At 44.3% G+C, this 16,429-nt stretch overlaps 1 protein-coding gene across 2 annotated transcripts; it reads right to left on the bottom strand.

Annotated features, from left to right (window-relative positions):
• Nucleotides 1-2,524: 2,524 nt before the first annotated feature.
• LOC113842832 (myosin regulatory light polypeptide 9) lies at nt 2,525-9,083 on the bottom strand. 2 transcript variants are annotated; one of them, XM_038173748.2, is made up of 4 exons: nt 8,948-9,083; nt 7,551-7,749; nt 7,226-7,387; nt 2,525-3,461 (listed from the first exon to the last, which is right to left on the bottom strand). In XM_038173748.2, exons 2-4 carry the CDS (start codon nt 7,732-7,734, stop codon nt 3,289-3,291), a joined length of 519 nt encoding a protein of 172 aa, XP_038029676.1. In that variant the 5' UTR covers nt 7,735-7,749; nt 8,948-9,083; the 3' UTR covers nt 2,525-3,288. The 2 variants fall into 2 exon arrangements, with proteins under 2 accessions (XP_038029676.1, XP_038029675.1); XM_038173747.2 differs by lacking the exon at nt 8,948-9,083 and adding an exon at nt 8,575-8,740.
• Between the last annotated feature and the right edge of the window lie 7,346 nt (nt 9,084-16,429).

Here is a 16,429-nt window from a genome sequence, read left to right on the forward strand (position 1 = left end):
AAAACTTGAGAGGGTAAAAACGCAGACTCTTTTTAAAGGCGAGGCTAGAAACAATAGCACCGGTGATTTACGGTCCATCATCCCAAAACCAAGCGGAATATTGGTGTTGCTTTGCAGCAACTGAATCCTAGCCCCCTGAGCAAGATCCAGGGCTTAACTGTTGGTGCTTACTGCTATAGAGAAATAGCAGCTGCCTCACTCTAAGTCTCAATAGCACGGTTTGTATCACGGATTTTAGTCTTTCGTGTGTAAACAATATTATGCACGCAAAGAAAATTGAATTTGGGGTAAAGCTAATCTTGCAAAACAGCACGGGCACTTGCTGAGATGCTCAACCAAGCAATGTGCCTGGGTTTAGTTACGAAAGGCGACCCTAACTACACACGAAAAGCAATCTTCTTCAAGCATACACCACGTGTGTGTTTGTACATACAACAACGGCTTGACAACATCTCATTTCGCTCATCTTTGTAATGAATGAATTTGATGAAAGAGCCGAAATTCAGCGCCTACAAAAGCTGTAACATGAAAAAGCCCAGCAGCATTAGTCCTGGCTGCGCTAGCTTCTGTGGGAACCGACGCTATTTTTCCTCCGCACGCTGCATCAAACGAGCTCTTCGGGACTCAACAAACAAAATCCCAAGAGATAAAAACCCCACGCTCGCATCGGGAGCCGTCTGCCCTTCAGCCAAACCGGAGCTGGGGCTGCACTGCCACCTGCCGATGGCTGCGGCTCCTCGCCCCGAGTCCGGGAGGGATCCCGGCCGCATCCCTGGGGCGAAGGGGGCTGCTCCCAGCTGCTGGGCTGGGGTACATCAGCATCTATATATATATGATATATATTCTATATAAGATCTGCCTCTTCCAAATATATATATATATATTTTCAGAAAAACAAAAAGCAGAAACTAAGAGAACATTTATTATTGAAGCATTTAGATTTCTTCTTGCATCTCTGAAAGCGTTTTGAGCACTTTTCCCCCCCTGTTTTCGGTGTCTTCCATATTTTTTTCCTTATAGGCCTGCAGTTAGCATCCTGCGGTGCTTTATGTGTCCAGACAGGTCCCATTCTTTTGTGAAGGCAGAGGAGATGCACCAGAGCTGCTTCTGACAGGCAGCAAGAGCCATTAAAAATTAAGAAATTTGGCAAAATGAGCGTACCTCTGTCATATCCACAGAGGAGGAGGATTCCCAGCACTCTCATCTCCATACAGATCAATAAATACCAAAAAGCAGGATTTGTCCCAGACAGAACACGGCACATTTCCTAATGCAGTACCACGATGAACACCACACTACTTCCAGGTCATAGTTGAGAGATTGAAAGATGATAGAGTGATAATAAATTGTTTTAGATGAAAATAAACCCACCCATTTGCAAGTTTTACACAGTTACTTTCCTAAAAATGACAAGAAGGTCCCATATCATAGCATTTTACATGCCCCTTTACACCCAAACCTGTGTCAAGGCCATGGTAATTCTTACTTTTTAAACTATCTACAGAAAAAGTTTTAAACTGAGTGATGGTTTGTACAACCTTCTCCTTGTGTTACGGATCCGAGTACCACCATTTAACATGACCAAGAGCACTAGCAGAGCTATCATTTAAATCACCGTACCATCTAATCCCACTTAAAATTCCTGCTGGTTTGAAAGTTTTGACTAGCTCAGGAAGTATTTACTGCAAGAACACACGTACATAAACACACTTTTGTATGGCTTAATAATGCCAGAGACATTTCCTAACAGCACTTACTGTGTTTGGAACTGGACGAGTAAATATCCTTGGTAAGCCCTAATGTATCAGATATGCTGTGGAACAGCATTTCCATCAAACCTTTTACATTCATGGTTTCCCCCAGGATAAGCTAAAAGGTGAATGGCTTTTATGGCATCGCCCTTCTCAAGAGTGCTGGTAGGTTATTCATGAAGCACTGCGTATCTCTAACACAGTCATCGGCCTCTATTGAGATGCAGTTTACGAAAGCAGCCTACCCAGAAGGAGCAAAACACTCCTAGCCAAAAGCCAGTTCTGGATTTTGTAACCTGAATTCCTAAGGGGGAGCATTGTAATTCCTAAAAGTGATGGAAACAACTCAGATCACCATTTCTCTCCACCAAAAAAAAGGAAAACAGAACCAAAAGGTATTCAAATTATGCTGAAGATGCTGCAAACGTTGTATCAGATCTGTCACACGTTTCATACCACGTAACTAGAGGACATAATGATGAGAAATGGAACAGAAAAGGATGCCCTCCCCTCACACACCCGAAGCACTATAGACAGCAGAAGCTCTCAAAATATATTGTATATAGCTTCATTTGGATGGCAAGAATAATGTATTTTCAGATAGAAAACAAACAGCATAGAGGCAGCACACCTTCCTTCTTCCTCCAGCCCCATCCTCACTGTATTTTCAGAAAAGATAGGAAGAAAGAAAAAAAACTGATTGCAATGAAAGACGATGAATTCTGTATTGTTAGCGCTGAGATCTGGTGAAAGGCATCAGTCAAACACTTGGCTCATACACAGGTTTCTTTTATTGTTATTATTTTAAAGAAAGCACTAGAATTAACCATGTAAGGTTAAAAAGCAGTATTAATATTGTGCTCAGTGTCAAGAAATGGAGGAGTTAAGATGGTAAAACATCTCCTCAATTACACCCATAGGATTTTAACATGTTAATGTGCAAGTCTAAGACAAAAATCATTAATTTACAATGGATTAAAATTTGAAGGATGGGAATTTCTTCATCATGTATGCTCACAGTAGGAAGTGAAGTACTCAGTCACTGAGAATTGAAGTACTCGGTCACTGAAGTACAAAATCAGTATGCTTAAGTGATTCATGACTCATTTTTAAGGCAAAAATAGATAACATGGTTGTATACAGCTGCAAAAATATTTACAGATATGATTAGATAAACAGTCCACTTCTGGCATGAAAATGTTTAATGCCATACTTAACATAGCAGTGTCTTGTTTGAAAAAAAAATTATCATAAACTGCAAAAATCTAGCTAGGATGAGTAACACTGACATTTTTATCTGTGCCTCCCAAATCACTGATCCCTGTTCCTAAGCCTCTGCCACTCTAAGCTTTCCTTTCTCCCTGCCCATTTCCAGTCTTACTGCAAAGGTGCAGGTGTGCCTGAGCAGCCTCGGAGTACACAGAGGCAAAAGCTGAAATACTAAAATGTATGCAAAAGGTCCCAAAAAGAAAAGAGGAAAACAAGCAGATCCAGAGGAAAAGGAAAAAAGCATTATCTGCAGGTATCAGGGATTTGCTCAGTCATCCTTGTCTTTTGCTCCGTGTTTAAGGATGCGCGTGAACTCGATGTAGTTGAAATTCCCCTTCTTGTCGATCGGTGCCTCTCTGTAGAGCTCATCTACCTCCTCGTCTGTGAACCTGTCTCCCATTGTCGTCAGCAGCTCTCGGAGGTAGTCCTCTTGAATAACCCCTACAGGGTGAGGTATAGGGAAACACAAAAGGAAGTTGTTTCTTAGCAAGCCTTGAAAAGCAGCAGGATGAATGTGCGACGGCCGCCGACAGACACGCAATCACCTAACACAACATGTAGGATGTGCATTTGCACCAAAAGCCCGAAGTACTTCCTTAAACAAATTGTAAAGCAATTTTTTGAATGCAAAGGGGAGGGAGAGAACTTTGATGCATTTCATACAAATTTTTTTTAGAAGGCCTGATCTGCTGTGATCTAATAATATCTATTTCCTTACATGGATCTTCAGCAGTTCAAAGTCAAAAGTCACAATCCTGAGCTACGAATATGGTCACTGCTAACCTTCATTATGAAAGCACTTCTCTTGATTGAATTCTATTTTTCTTGACTTAATTAGATACATGTGTGCATCCTCTATAAACGAGTTTCCTGTGGGGACTAAATAACCACTGGTTGGCTTTTCACCGCTGCACAGCGCCGTTGCTGGAGGGTTTATGTGGATGCAGTGAACTGCTGGCATGCATCCAGGGGTAGAGTTTTATAATAGATCAGACTCTCAGACAGGATAGAGCAAGTTAACTCAGGAAGGAGCACGAATGTTTACCATGGAGAAGTAGAGGCAGAAAAACTAGTCAAAAGAGGTAGGATATACAACGAGGTGTTTTGTTTTTTCTTTTTTAAATGACAAAATGTTAGCAGATTTTAGAGGAAACTATCAAAGATATAAAAAGGAGAGGCTGATGATTTTATTACTGCAAAGAAAGCTCTGTCAATTCAATTTCAGTAGGTGGGCAGAACCACCAGCTGCCAAATAATTCCAGGAAAGTTTAGAGATTAAAAAAGGAATGTGCAAAAGAGACAGACCTGAGAATGCAGGAACTGCTTAATGCTGAAGTAAGACCTATCATGCCTTTACATGCACAATAGTTGCTTCCTTGGAGAAAGAAAGCTGTTACTGAACTCGAGTTGGAGAAATACCAGCAACAGAATGGAGGTAGAAGTATGTTGCCAACAAAATTTTTTTTCTGGGCAGAACAGCTGGAAATCATAAGTAGACACCAACAGTGACTGATGTAGAATTAGTTAGGATGTGATTTTTACAAAAAAAAGAATTCTGCTTTGAAAAGAGCTGTATAGCTTGAGCAAACAGAGTTCATTAGAGAGAAAGCCAAGAAGGAAATCAGGGAACCAAAAGGCAGTCAATGAGCATGACAAATTACCCTGGGGTTGGTCTATGCTGCAGGGAAGGGGAAAAAAAAAAAAAAACACCAAAAAACACAACAAACACATGTTACAACATATGCTAATTGAAACAGCATCATATCCTAGTGCAGACAAGTCCATGATTAATGACCCCAAATGAAGAAGGCTAACAGCAATGTTATCATTTAAAATCAGGAGGGGAATGTTCAATTAGCCAGGCCCTACTTAATTGGGTCAAATTTTGCAGTTGTCTCTTTGCAGGTGTGAGCAAAGGGGGGAGGGGGTGACACAACAGGACATGACACAGACAAAACAAACTAAATACAGAAGGCTTTTTCCTTCTGTAGTGCTACAGAGACCAAATAGTGATGAGAGATGACATAAGGATTAGTATTCAAAGAATGCAAGGCCTTTCGTGGTACAAGTTTAGCCTCGAGGACTTAATCGCTTTTGTCTGAGTTGGTAGGTGTTTAAGCACTGAACTGGGTTGCCAGACGCATACGCTAAAAGTTTTAGCAGCACAGATTATAAAGCATAAAGTCTACCCACTATCCCTAAACCAATCTCACACACAATTTCAACGTAGACAGGGAGTAATAAATTAATGAAGCAAAATTTAAGATGCAGCCTTTGGCAGGCAGCACAAAACAGATGACAGCGCAGGATCAAACAGCAGACAAAAGTTACACCGATTTAGAAGACAGATATAAGCTTTTATACTAATTTCATAGTACTACTGGTTTATGTGACAGTAATGCTGAAGTAATATACCCAACTAGATGGACCATATAGGAAAAGTAAGTAAAAATACGTACAACTGCTTTATCCTCATCAAGAGGATCTGATTTGGATTATTTTCCTTCACAAGAACTACACTAATGTCGAGTAGAAAATCAGGTCCGTAACACAGACACATGGAGATTATTAAGTGAAAAGAAGGAAAAAGGAAAAGAAAGTTCAAATCTGAGCATAAGATGAATAACAGGCAAAGACAACATGGGTTCTACCTTATGCTTCATTTTTTAAAGTGCGGTTTGATGATCATCATTCAAAAATCAATAAAACAGCATAAATATCTTAACATGGTTCCTGGTTAAAACTTGAGGATGGCACAAGACATAAAACGGACTGTGAAATCGTTACCTTCAAGTTATCCTGGGACTAAACTAAAACATTTATCATGGAGAGTTTAAAGATGATAAAAATCAATCTTATCAGTACATGGGGGCCTGAACTAGTAACTTATTATTTACAGAGACACAGAAGGTCACTGTTTAAAAGAACGGGTAGCACAATCATTTTCTTTATATCCTAATTCACAGGCTCTTGTTTTCGTGCACACAAAAAAACCCTGTAGCACATTGAGTCAGACTACCTGTGGAGAGAAAATAATTAACCTACTAACAAAACTTCCTTCTCTAGGAGATGGTAAAGAGATTTCCCTTGAGAGGGAGGAAGTCAATTAACATTTGAAAAGGCCTTACCACCAGAAAGCCTGTTTACCTACATCCCAGCAGGAAGGGGATGCACTTTGAAAAGGCAAAAGGTGCTAAAAATACACAGACAGAAAATAGCTGTTTGAAACGGAATAATATCCTTTGAAAGAATCTAGAGCACACATCCACAAATTAGATTGAAATATTTCGGTAGGCAGCTGTGAGAAGATTTACAGGTGTAGCCTGCACTCTCGATGTGACTGCATGATTTCTGCGTGCACTAGCAGGGCAGCCCTGACACTGTGACTGCACAGACTGCCCTCAGGATCCATCCCTGGTCGCTACCCAGTTCTGCAGAACCTCAGCCTACATGAGTAAGTAAATAAAAGCCCAAACTCTAGCTTCATGATTGCAGACACAACCTTGAAAGTCTGATAAAGCAAAACTGAGCTCTGCATTCTTTCCCTCCCCCTTCCTTGCTACGCAAGTCAATTCAATGTCATTTCTGCCTTCTGGCCCCACCCTGTTTATCTCAGCAGATCACCACGGCTACAGCCCTTGCTATGCCTTTAAAAGGACTGAGCCGGGCGTGATGGCATGACACAGAGTATTTGTCATCAAAGCCTAACACACACTAGGCAAGAGGAGGGGTAAGAAGAAAGAGTTTATGTACTCTGGATGGTCTGTCTTCAAGTATTAAATACATCAAACATTCAGATGTATCTACTGCAGGGGGAGGACAAATTCTTGTCATACAGATTTCACATCTACTCCCTTTTAAGTACCATAGAAAAAAACACAGCTTACTGATTTGAATTTCTTATCTTCTTTGAGCACATACATCGTATTTTGTACTTTGAGGAACATGCACCCTGCCTAATTAAAGCACTCTTCTTCAAAGCCCCACAGAAGAATGTTACTACTAGTCCTCAGCGTGCAGCCAGAGCAGCCTGACAGCTTTCACTCTCACCTAAGTCAAGTTCTCATATGTGGCAGATGATGCCATCTAGCATTACCGTGGAATACTTCATTGACAAAGGTGCAGAAGTCAGCCTACTAATTAGAAATCCAAATAAACAACATGTAAATACAACACCCCAAAGGAGCTGACTATCACCCACATACCTGTTGCTTCTTCATCAAAGCAAGCAAAAGCATTCCTGATTACATCTTCCGGATCGGTGCCGTTTAACTTCTCACCAAACATTGTGAGGAACATCGTGAAGTTTATGGGTCCTGGGGCCTCGTTCATCATGGCATCTAGGTATTCGTCCGTCGGATTCTTTCCTACAAAGAAAAACATTCAGCTTTGTTTGAGCTTTCAAACTAAACCCAACAAAAGTCACCTGAATAGTGCAATATAAAGTGAGACACTTACAAGCTATCCCAAATGTACTGTTTTAATTATAATAAATTTGCTTGGCAACTGTAAAGAGTAAAGGGACGTTACCAAGGGAGGCAAGCATGTCGTGCAGGTCCTCCTTGTCAATGAAGCCATCCCTGTTCTGATCGATCATGTTGAAGGCCTCCTTGAATTCCTGAATCTGCGACTGATCAAACATGGCAAATACATTGGAAGTGGCGCGCTGAGGGCGCTTCTTGGTGGTCTTCGTCTTTGCTTTTTTGCTAGACATGTTGGCTGTTGGATACTAGGAGAGAAGTAAATAGAATAAGGTCAGAGTTAGGACATAAAGAAAAAAGAAGTACTAAGCTTAAAGCTTTAAGTTAGTGTTGAGAAACAGAACACACCTCTAACACCCTTACATTTCCTCTCAGCAGAGTCTATTTCCCTAACCAGGAAGTGCAAAAGAGAAGCAGGAAATACAAACATCAGTCAGACTGTTAACTAATAAAAGTGACTAAAACAAGATGTAAATTGCACTTCATTTTCACTGTTAAAAGAAACAGTCTTCATCTTGGTTTCCTTCTTAAAACATGCATCTGCGAGAACGGAACTTTGGTCTCACGTTTAAAGGAGAAAAGCGAGGTTTTGAGCCTGTGAAGTAACTTTGTATGGATACAGTGTAAGTATGCGCAATATTAGAGTAAGGGGAAGAGAAACAGAACTCAGTTCACCTGAACAAACCCTGAAGTGCCTGTGCTTGGCAGTATAGCCACACATGTAACAGCAGTCGCTGTTTTGTATGACAATGGGTCTCCATCTCTGCCTTGCATTCCCTTATTTAAAAAACAACCCCCTGACATTAGGAGAACCGTGCCAGCTGCTTTTCTGCTGCTACCTAATCTCAATTTACTTTTATCCACTTAATTTCACCTGTACCACAGGTTCGGCCTATCTGAAAGCTGCCTGAAAGTCCCTGCTGCCTACTCCTTTTAGCAAAAGGGGGGGAAGAAAAAACACCACCTGAGGGCTTTTGCTCGTCTCCCTAGCACCGGGCACCTTCACCTGCGGCAGGCTGAGCCGCAGGGCAATGTCACCCTGAGGTGGCTTCATCCTCCCTGCCGTCATTTACCTGTTGCTACGGCTCCTTTAGGACCTGACGCCTTTATCCCTCAGGGCGAGCGGGGCCGGCAGGGGGCTGACAGCGCCACAGGGGCTGCGCTGCGCTGCGCCACGCCCGGGGAGCCGCCAGCAGCCGGCCGGCCGCGGAGAAACCCGCTCGGGGACAGCGCCCGGCGCCTAAAATCGCTCCCAAGGCCTCTCGACGAAGCTCTAAGCTGTATATTTGCGGGTGATTTGCGGGTTATCTGCCCCCACAGGCAGCCCGGCCGCCCCCCGCCGCCTCCCCTCAGCAGCAGCCGCCCCCCAACGGCCGCCCCGCAATGGCCGCCGCCCAACGCCCCCCTCCGGGACCCCCCCCCCCCCCCGGTGCCCAACGGCCTCACCCCAGCGGCTGCCTCAGCGGATCGGGGCTGTGGAGGAACCGGCGGCGGCGGTGGCGGTGGCGGCGCTTCCTGGACAAAACCACCGCCCCGCCGGGGGCGGGCAGCGGGCCGGGCAGCCGCCGGGCGGCCCCCGCTGAGGCGGGCGGCGGCCCCGCTCCGCGCCCTCCCCGCCGCCGCCTGCCCCCCCTCACGACGGAGGCTCCGCGGGGCGGCCCCGCAGCCGCTCTTCTCTCCCTCTCCCCCCCCTCCGGGAGAGTTGGTGCAGCCCGGGGGCAACGCCGCCGCCCCTCAGCGGGTGCCCGGCGGCGGAACCATTGCTGGAGGCGGGGGGGGGGGAGGGAGCCGGTGGTCGGCCGCCATCTCAGCGCCGCCCCCTCCAAGCGGAGCCGCCTCAGGCTTCAGAAAAATGTTTAGTCCATAAAGGGGTGTGAATTTGTGCAAGTTTGGAGAGCTGCGCTGTCAGCTTGCTGTTCTTTCATCCCCTTTCCGACCTGTCGCCAGTTTTGCTGGTGTACAGCATATTTATGGTACAATTTAGTAACTCTCAATAATAAAAGAGGAAAAAAAAATCATAATTCTGCCAAAATTACCGCTTTTGGTGTTTCGGTACAGACCTTTACAGAAGCATAGGTACTGCACATGCTGAAGTTAACGCATCCTCTAGACGCAGAGTTGAAGGGGGACACATTAATGGCTAAAAGGCCCAAATTTCCTTCCCACCCTAACACAGAAAACAGGTGTGAGAATGTGGCTTAAGACTGAAGAATTTTAATACTTTCTCCAACTTGCCTGGAAACGCAATGGAAACAAAAGTAGCTGAACTTTGATGACACAGGAGCACAGCCCTAGAAGAAGTACTGGGGAGAAATCCCCAGTACCTGGGGAAAAATCCCTGCGCTTACTGCGTACGGTTTCGTAAGAACGACATGCACGGTGTGAGTGGGTGGAAGAGTGGCAGGGACACCGAGACGATAACAGAGTCATTAAAATACCCTGTGATAATCTCGAACAACCGAATCGTGTGTTGAAATTTAATTATGAAAACAGCTATTTCATGTCTTGATCTAAAACCCTTCCACCAGTTACTTAAAATGGAACCAGTGTTGCACACACACTACTCTGTATTGTACTTTTTGTTCTATTAAAAAGGTGTTACATGAAACCTGTCAGGCTGTATGTTGCTCCCAGTGTTTAACTTTCAAATAGGTGAGAAGAGATAGGGTAACATTACTTGCCTTGCATGAGATCAGCTTAGTGATGAAATAATGTCTGCTCCTCGCTCTCTCAAAGCTTTTGTTCTCCAGTTTACCGTATCACAGTGAGGCAAGAACCACTTCTTAAATGCAGACCATTTTCTGTGTGATGTAAATGTATATAATCCTTTTCCAAATGGTTCAATCTTATGATACACACATTCACAATACAGCTTAAGAAATTTAAGGGGGGAGAGAATGGACGTATATTGCACCTCATGAAAAAAAAAGGCCTTTTATGTGTCTGCATTAGCTGGTGGTACAGATCTTGAGATCTGCTGTGATGATCCCTCAGGTGAGCAGGGCTCCATGCTGTATAAAGCTCCCTCTGGAGAGGATACAGGTAGGGATGATAGTTCCTGTGAGCAGTACTGTGACTGTGAGTGCCTGGCTGGTGCTGGAGGAGCACGAGAGGCTGTAGCCTCCCTGCCTGCTGCCACACAGCCTGTTTCTGAGGGTACAGTGAAGTCTCTGAGTATGCAGCTCCTTTGTGCTCCGATCATGCTCCCAGGTTGCACAGGGAGCAGTTCTGGCAGGTGATTATCTGATGGGACAGCGGGCCTGGTCTTGACAGCGGCTGTCGGGCTCTTCCAGAAGAGCAGTCTGGGCACATCCTAGGGAGAGCGTGCTCTGGGAAGCCCATGCTTGCAATGGGCAGCTCTGCTAAGAGGTTCCTCCGTCACCACGTACACAGTCCTCACGTCCTGGCACTGCAGTGGCAGCGAAGCATTTCTACAGCTGCTCTGCTCACGATGTGTCCTTCGTGGCTCACAGGAAGGGCGTTTGGGTCAGGGGCTGCTCAAGCAAGGGTGAAAGGATGCCAGTGTAGCCCCTCATACTGCATCAAGCAGTGGGGCCATCTAGTGACGAGCTTTGCTTTTATACAGCGTTTGCCCTGTGGGCTAGAGAAAAATGCTTACACCACCGCATCCAAGAATGTCTGCCAAAGGCTTGTTTATTTCTCAGTACCGCCTAATTTCCTGGAGAAACCATACAGAACAGGAATTAATTTATCCACTCTGAAAACATGAGCTTTTTTAAATGCTGAGTTTTCAACTCTTTATGTTTTCTTCTAACTCCTTTTCCTTCATTACTCCCACCTTCTTCCTAATTTGTCAGACATATTTGAGAAAACAAGCCTTTAAGCAAAATGTGTAAAATTTTTCCATCCTGTCCATCTAAAATATTTTATTACTTTGGTGGAGTTGAAAAGTTTTCTTAGAGTTACTTTCCTTAGATTGCATAAAAGTCTTCAAAATTAACTATTTCAATCTTAAGTTCTAAGGCTGTCACAGACAGCAAGCAGTTTACAGTAAACTTTTTCCCCACTTTCATTTAATTCTCTCCATTTCCTGACCACGGAGTTGTAATGACTGGGTGAATATTTGTGATTAACTTGGTTGCTTAATGAAGCAGGGTTGATCTGGGTTATTTGATGTTTTTTCATAAATCTGTGGAATGCAAGAGGAACAGCTGTGCTGCCTCACAGTAAAAGCCTGCCTAGGCCATTCATCCCTAGCTGTAAAGAGCTGCATGAGCTGGATGTGGAGAGCAGGGAGCAAAATCTTGGCCCTCCTTTGGAGAGCTGCTGTTCCCTTTGCCATGTGTGCCCTGCCTGCTCTTGGCAAGTATAAACTGGCACTTAAAGCAGAGAAAGGGAAACCCAGCAACTGTCCCCTCTCTCTGCTTCTTCTTGTGTCTCTAAGAGGAGCTCCACTGGGATGCACCGGCTCCTTGAATGTCTTCAGCAACCAGACCTGAGGTCTTCCCTTGCCAGGCCCCTGGAAGGTCTTTTTTTGATTTGTGATTTTCACATTGAAATAAGGAGAAATAAGGATTAAAAATATGTGAAAGTTGGATGGATGTTTTTGCAAATTAAGAGATTTTTCTGCGCATATTATCATTGTTCAAGAAAAATTGCAAATGCTAATTACAGAGGCTAAGTATTGACAGCACAATTAAAATCATACATGTCCGAATTTTGATCTGAGGTAATTTTAGGTCAAAACAGTCATTTAGCAAAAGCATATTGACAGTCAGTTCCTTCACCTAGTATTTTGGCTCATTACTCTCTGCCTTTCTATCCTTTCCCTGATTCCAGCTGTTATCTGTTGTCTCTGTAAAGCTATCCTAAGTGCAGTGCTGTATCGGTCAGAGTGACAGTAATTCTTGTGATACTTGGGAGCCAGAATTGTTCGGAATTCCTCCAAAAATAGCCGCAGTGCTGTGATCCAAAGGGAAGACATTTGAGAAGTTTTAAACCCAAGAAGGGATTCTGAATGCGTATCTTTGCTTGGATCTCTCGGGGAGCCTCAAAGCAAGACTTCCAGCCAACTTTCTGGATGTTCACTGTTTTGAAAGGCCTCATGAATAAAAATGGTAAGTAACTGCTTTCCCAGGTGATCCCTGCTTCAGTGCAGATTCTGGGGCATACAAAATAAAGGCTCTCAGAGAATATGCCATAGCCTATAGAAGAAAGATGTGTTGTTTCTCTGACACGTAAGAGACAAATAACCCTGTTTTGACTTTCTGGTAACTTCCATTGTGCCCCGCTGAGGAAAATGTAAGCTCTCTAGAGCATCGTATGACAATGATATTCCAAGGCTAAGGACAAAGCAGAGAAATGTAATGCAACATAAATAAAATGCAGTCAGTCTTTTTGAAGTGTTGTAAAACAGGAAAAAAAAAGCAAGCAAACAAAAACAAACAAAAAACATACTTATTTAAGTCTGCAGTTTGATCACTGTATGAGTGGGGACTGAAACTGGCTGATTGAATGTGAAGGGACTGGAGTCAGCAGAAAAGGTGCTCCTTGCCAGTCTTACATTCCCAAGTCCAAAGTCCTTTGTATGGAAGCAACACGCACATGCACACACACACACACACACAGTTGAAATGTACATCTTGGGCTGCTGATTCCTGCTACCTGTTCTCTATGATAAAGAAGTCACGCTACTGCCACTTCCCTGCTTCTGCTGGATGTCCATCACTTGTTTTTAATTCCAGCTGGCAAGTTGTGATAGTTGTAGCCAAATCTTTGTGTTCCCTCCTACCTCCTTTTCGCACTAGTTTTAAACAGAAGTATTGTCAGACACCATTATTCTTCAATGTTTACACATAAAATGCAAAAATAAACAAGTTTTAATGTATTCTTAGTCAGAAGAGACCGAGCCCTCCAGTTTTTCAAACACATGTAATTAATTCTGCTAAGCCAGAGCCCATAGCACATGCTGAATTAGCGTGTGTATCTCTTTGACAGTGTGCTTGTACAAATAAGGAAGAAAATGAAATTTGTTCAATGCTTGGCCAAAGGCCTAAAAATGGTATTTTAAAACATATCCAGAAAACAGGAAGGAGCGTATTTAGTCAGGTGGTTGGCACAAAAAGTAAGCTCTTATCAGTTTTCTTGTTAGCTGATGCTTACAAAAGGTTTGTTGGCTGGCGAACCAATTTCAAAATCAACATGCTTCTTGTGGGCTGGTGATATGTTGACAGTATAAAACGTGTTGCTTTAGAGATGATTAGCTCACAGCTAAGGAAGAGGAATTTGACAGAGGGAAAAAAAAATGTCAGTGCCTGTTAGATACAATGCTAAGTCAAGGCTCAAGTTACTTGCGTCTGATGCCAGCTCTATTTTAGAAAGTACTAAGACAGCGCTCGCAGTCCTTATTTTACACCCAGTCAATTGGCTATGTTAGACAAAGGCTGTAAATTATTGTGAAACGCTGCCTTTCAACTCCCAAGGAGATATACACACAACACTCATAGGCAAAACAAAAGAAAACTAAACTACCAAAAAAGTATTTCAATATTTAGATTGTGCCAATCTGTTCTCTCTGGTGACCAGCAATAGGACACAAGGGAATGGAGTCAAGCTGCAACAGGGGAGATTCAGGCTGGATATCAAGAAGAAGTTCTTCACCCAGAGGTTGGTCACACATTGGAACAGGCTCCCCAGGGAGTCACAGCACCAAGCCTGTCAGAGTTTAAGAAGTGTTTGGACTGTGCTCTTATTCTTATGGTCTGAATTTTTGGGTAGACCTGTGTGGTGCCAAGAGTTGGACTCGATGATCCTTGTGGGTCACTTCCATTTTGGGACATTCTGTGGTTCTATGATTCAGTGATTCTATTTAGAGAGGTTTTACTCACTGATACCTTAAAATAGTCAAAGTGAGGAAATTAGAGATTAAAGATTAAATAAGCCTTGCAAAATTGAGCAGTGACAGCTGACAAAAATGCTAAAGTGAATGCTGCTGTCATGCACCGTCTGCTTCTGTAGGTGCACATATTCAAGTTTAACTTTACCTGCCTAATTCTGTGCTGTTTATAACTGCTTTTCAAGCTTTGTCAAAGGACAAGACTGGTTTACAAAGGGAATAAATCACCACTGTATGGTAAAGGAAACTGCATGAGCAAACTGTTGGGATTTTCCAGGAGGCATTTTGATTTCCTGTTCTGTTAATCATGTGCTTCCAAAGAACATGTAAACATCTTCTGTTAGTGTTATTAGAGTCACAGAATATCCTGAGCTGGAAGGGACCCACAAGGATCACGGAGTCCAACTCCTGGCTCCACACAGGACCACCCAAACGTAAGACCACGTGTCTGAGAGCATTGTCCGAGCACTTCTTGAACTCTCCTAAAGGCTCGGTGCCGTTACCACTGTCCTGGGGTGCCTGTCGCAGTGCCCGACCCCCCTCTGGGTGCAGACCTTATCCCTAACCCCCAGCCTGACCCTCCCCTGTCCCAGCTCCACGCCGTTCCCTCGGGTCCTGTCGCTGTCCCCAGAGAGCAGAGCTCAGCGCCTGCCCCTCTGCTCCCCTCGTGAGGGATCTGCAGGCCACCATGAGGCCTCCCCTCAGCCTGCTCTGCTCGGGGCTGAGCACACCAAAGGGCCTCAGCCGCTCCTCGTATGTCTTCCCCTCCAGATCTTTCACTATCTTTGTAGCCCCCCTTTGCACACTCTCTAATAGTTTTATGTCCTTCTTATACGGTGGCACCTGAACTGCACACAGCCCTGGAGGTGAGGCTGCACCAGCGCAGAGCAGAGCAGGACAATCCCTTCCCTCAACCAGCTAGCAGTGCTGTGCCTGATGCATCCCACATATGGCCCATGGTGTGCCAGGGCACACTGCTGGCTCGTGTTCAACTTGCCATCAACCAGAACCCCCAGATCCCTTCCTGTGGGGCCATTCTCCAGCCTCTTGTCCCCCAGTCTGTACACGCAGCCAGGGTTGCCCCATCCCAGCTGCAGAATCCGGCACTTGCTCTTGTTAAGATTTCATGCAGTTGGCGATGCACTCTCATTTGTCAAGATCTTTCTGCAGGGCCTCTCTACCCTCCAGGGAGTCAGTGGCTCCTCCTAATTTGGTGTCATCTGCAAACTTAGTGTACATCTGAATCCTGCATCCAAGTCATTTATGAGAACATTAAAGAGAACTGGCCCCAAAACGGAGCCCTGCAGAACCCCACGAATGACTGTCTGCCAGCCTGATGCAACCCCATTTACGATAACCCTTTAAGCCTGACCCGGGCTCAAAGTTTGAATGATACTCATTCGGACTGCTTGACCCCTTGAGCCCTGTGATGCAACACCTATTATGTACAATCTGTTTTCTAGGGAACATTACACATTTTGGCCTGAAAACTTCCCTTGGCAATAACCATTTCTGTATTGCCAAAATTTGTAATGCTAATTATTTTTTAGAAGGCCTAGTGCGGGTATTGCCAAAGGACGTGGTACCCCAGCAGCCTGCGTGCTCTGTCTGCCCTCAGCAACCAAGTTTGCTCCTGCAGGAAATGCATGGTCCCAGGGAACGCCACGTACAGGCCCACGAACTGGAGGGAGAAAACAGGAAGCTCAGCCGTGTGCTCCCACTTTTAGTCTTCATAACAAGTTTCCTAATCTAATATATCAAAAGTTTAGGAAAACAGCGATCTCTGAGTCACCAGCCATGAGCTGCGTGGAGTTGTTTTCCAGTATTCCTTTTTGACATTTTGTAATAACTTATTTGCAAGCTGCGTTTGCCGATTTCTCTTTTTGTCTGCGTTGTTCCTGGCATTCGTAATCCTGTTTTTGAGTTCATAGAGTTTGCTCCTGTCATACTGAATCATTTCTCCATGAACTAGAAGGGTATCTAAAAGCGACAGCAGTGTTTGAAAAATCAAGGGAGCAGACCAAAATAGGAGCACGGGTACACAGACAGTACCAATGGCAGATTAACTGCTG

The sequence above is a fragment of the Anas platyrhynchos genome, chromosome 2 (genome assembly GCF_047663525.1).
Source record: "Anas platyrhynchos isolate ZD024472 breed Pekin duck chromosome 2, IASCAAS_PekinDuck_T2T, whole genome shotgun sequence".
Lineage (NCBI taxonomy): Eukaryota > Metazoa > Chordata > Aves > Anseriformes > Anatidae > Anas > Anas platyrhynchos.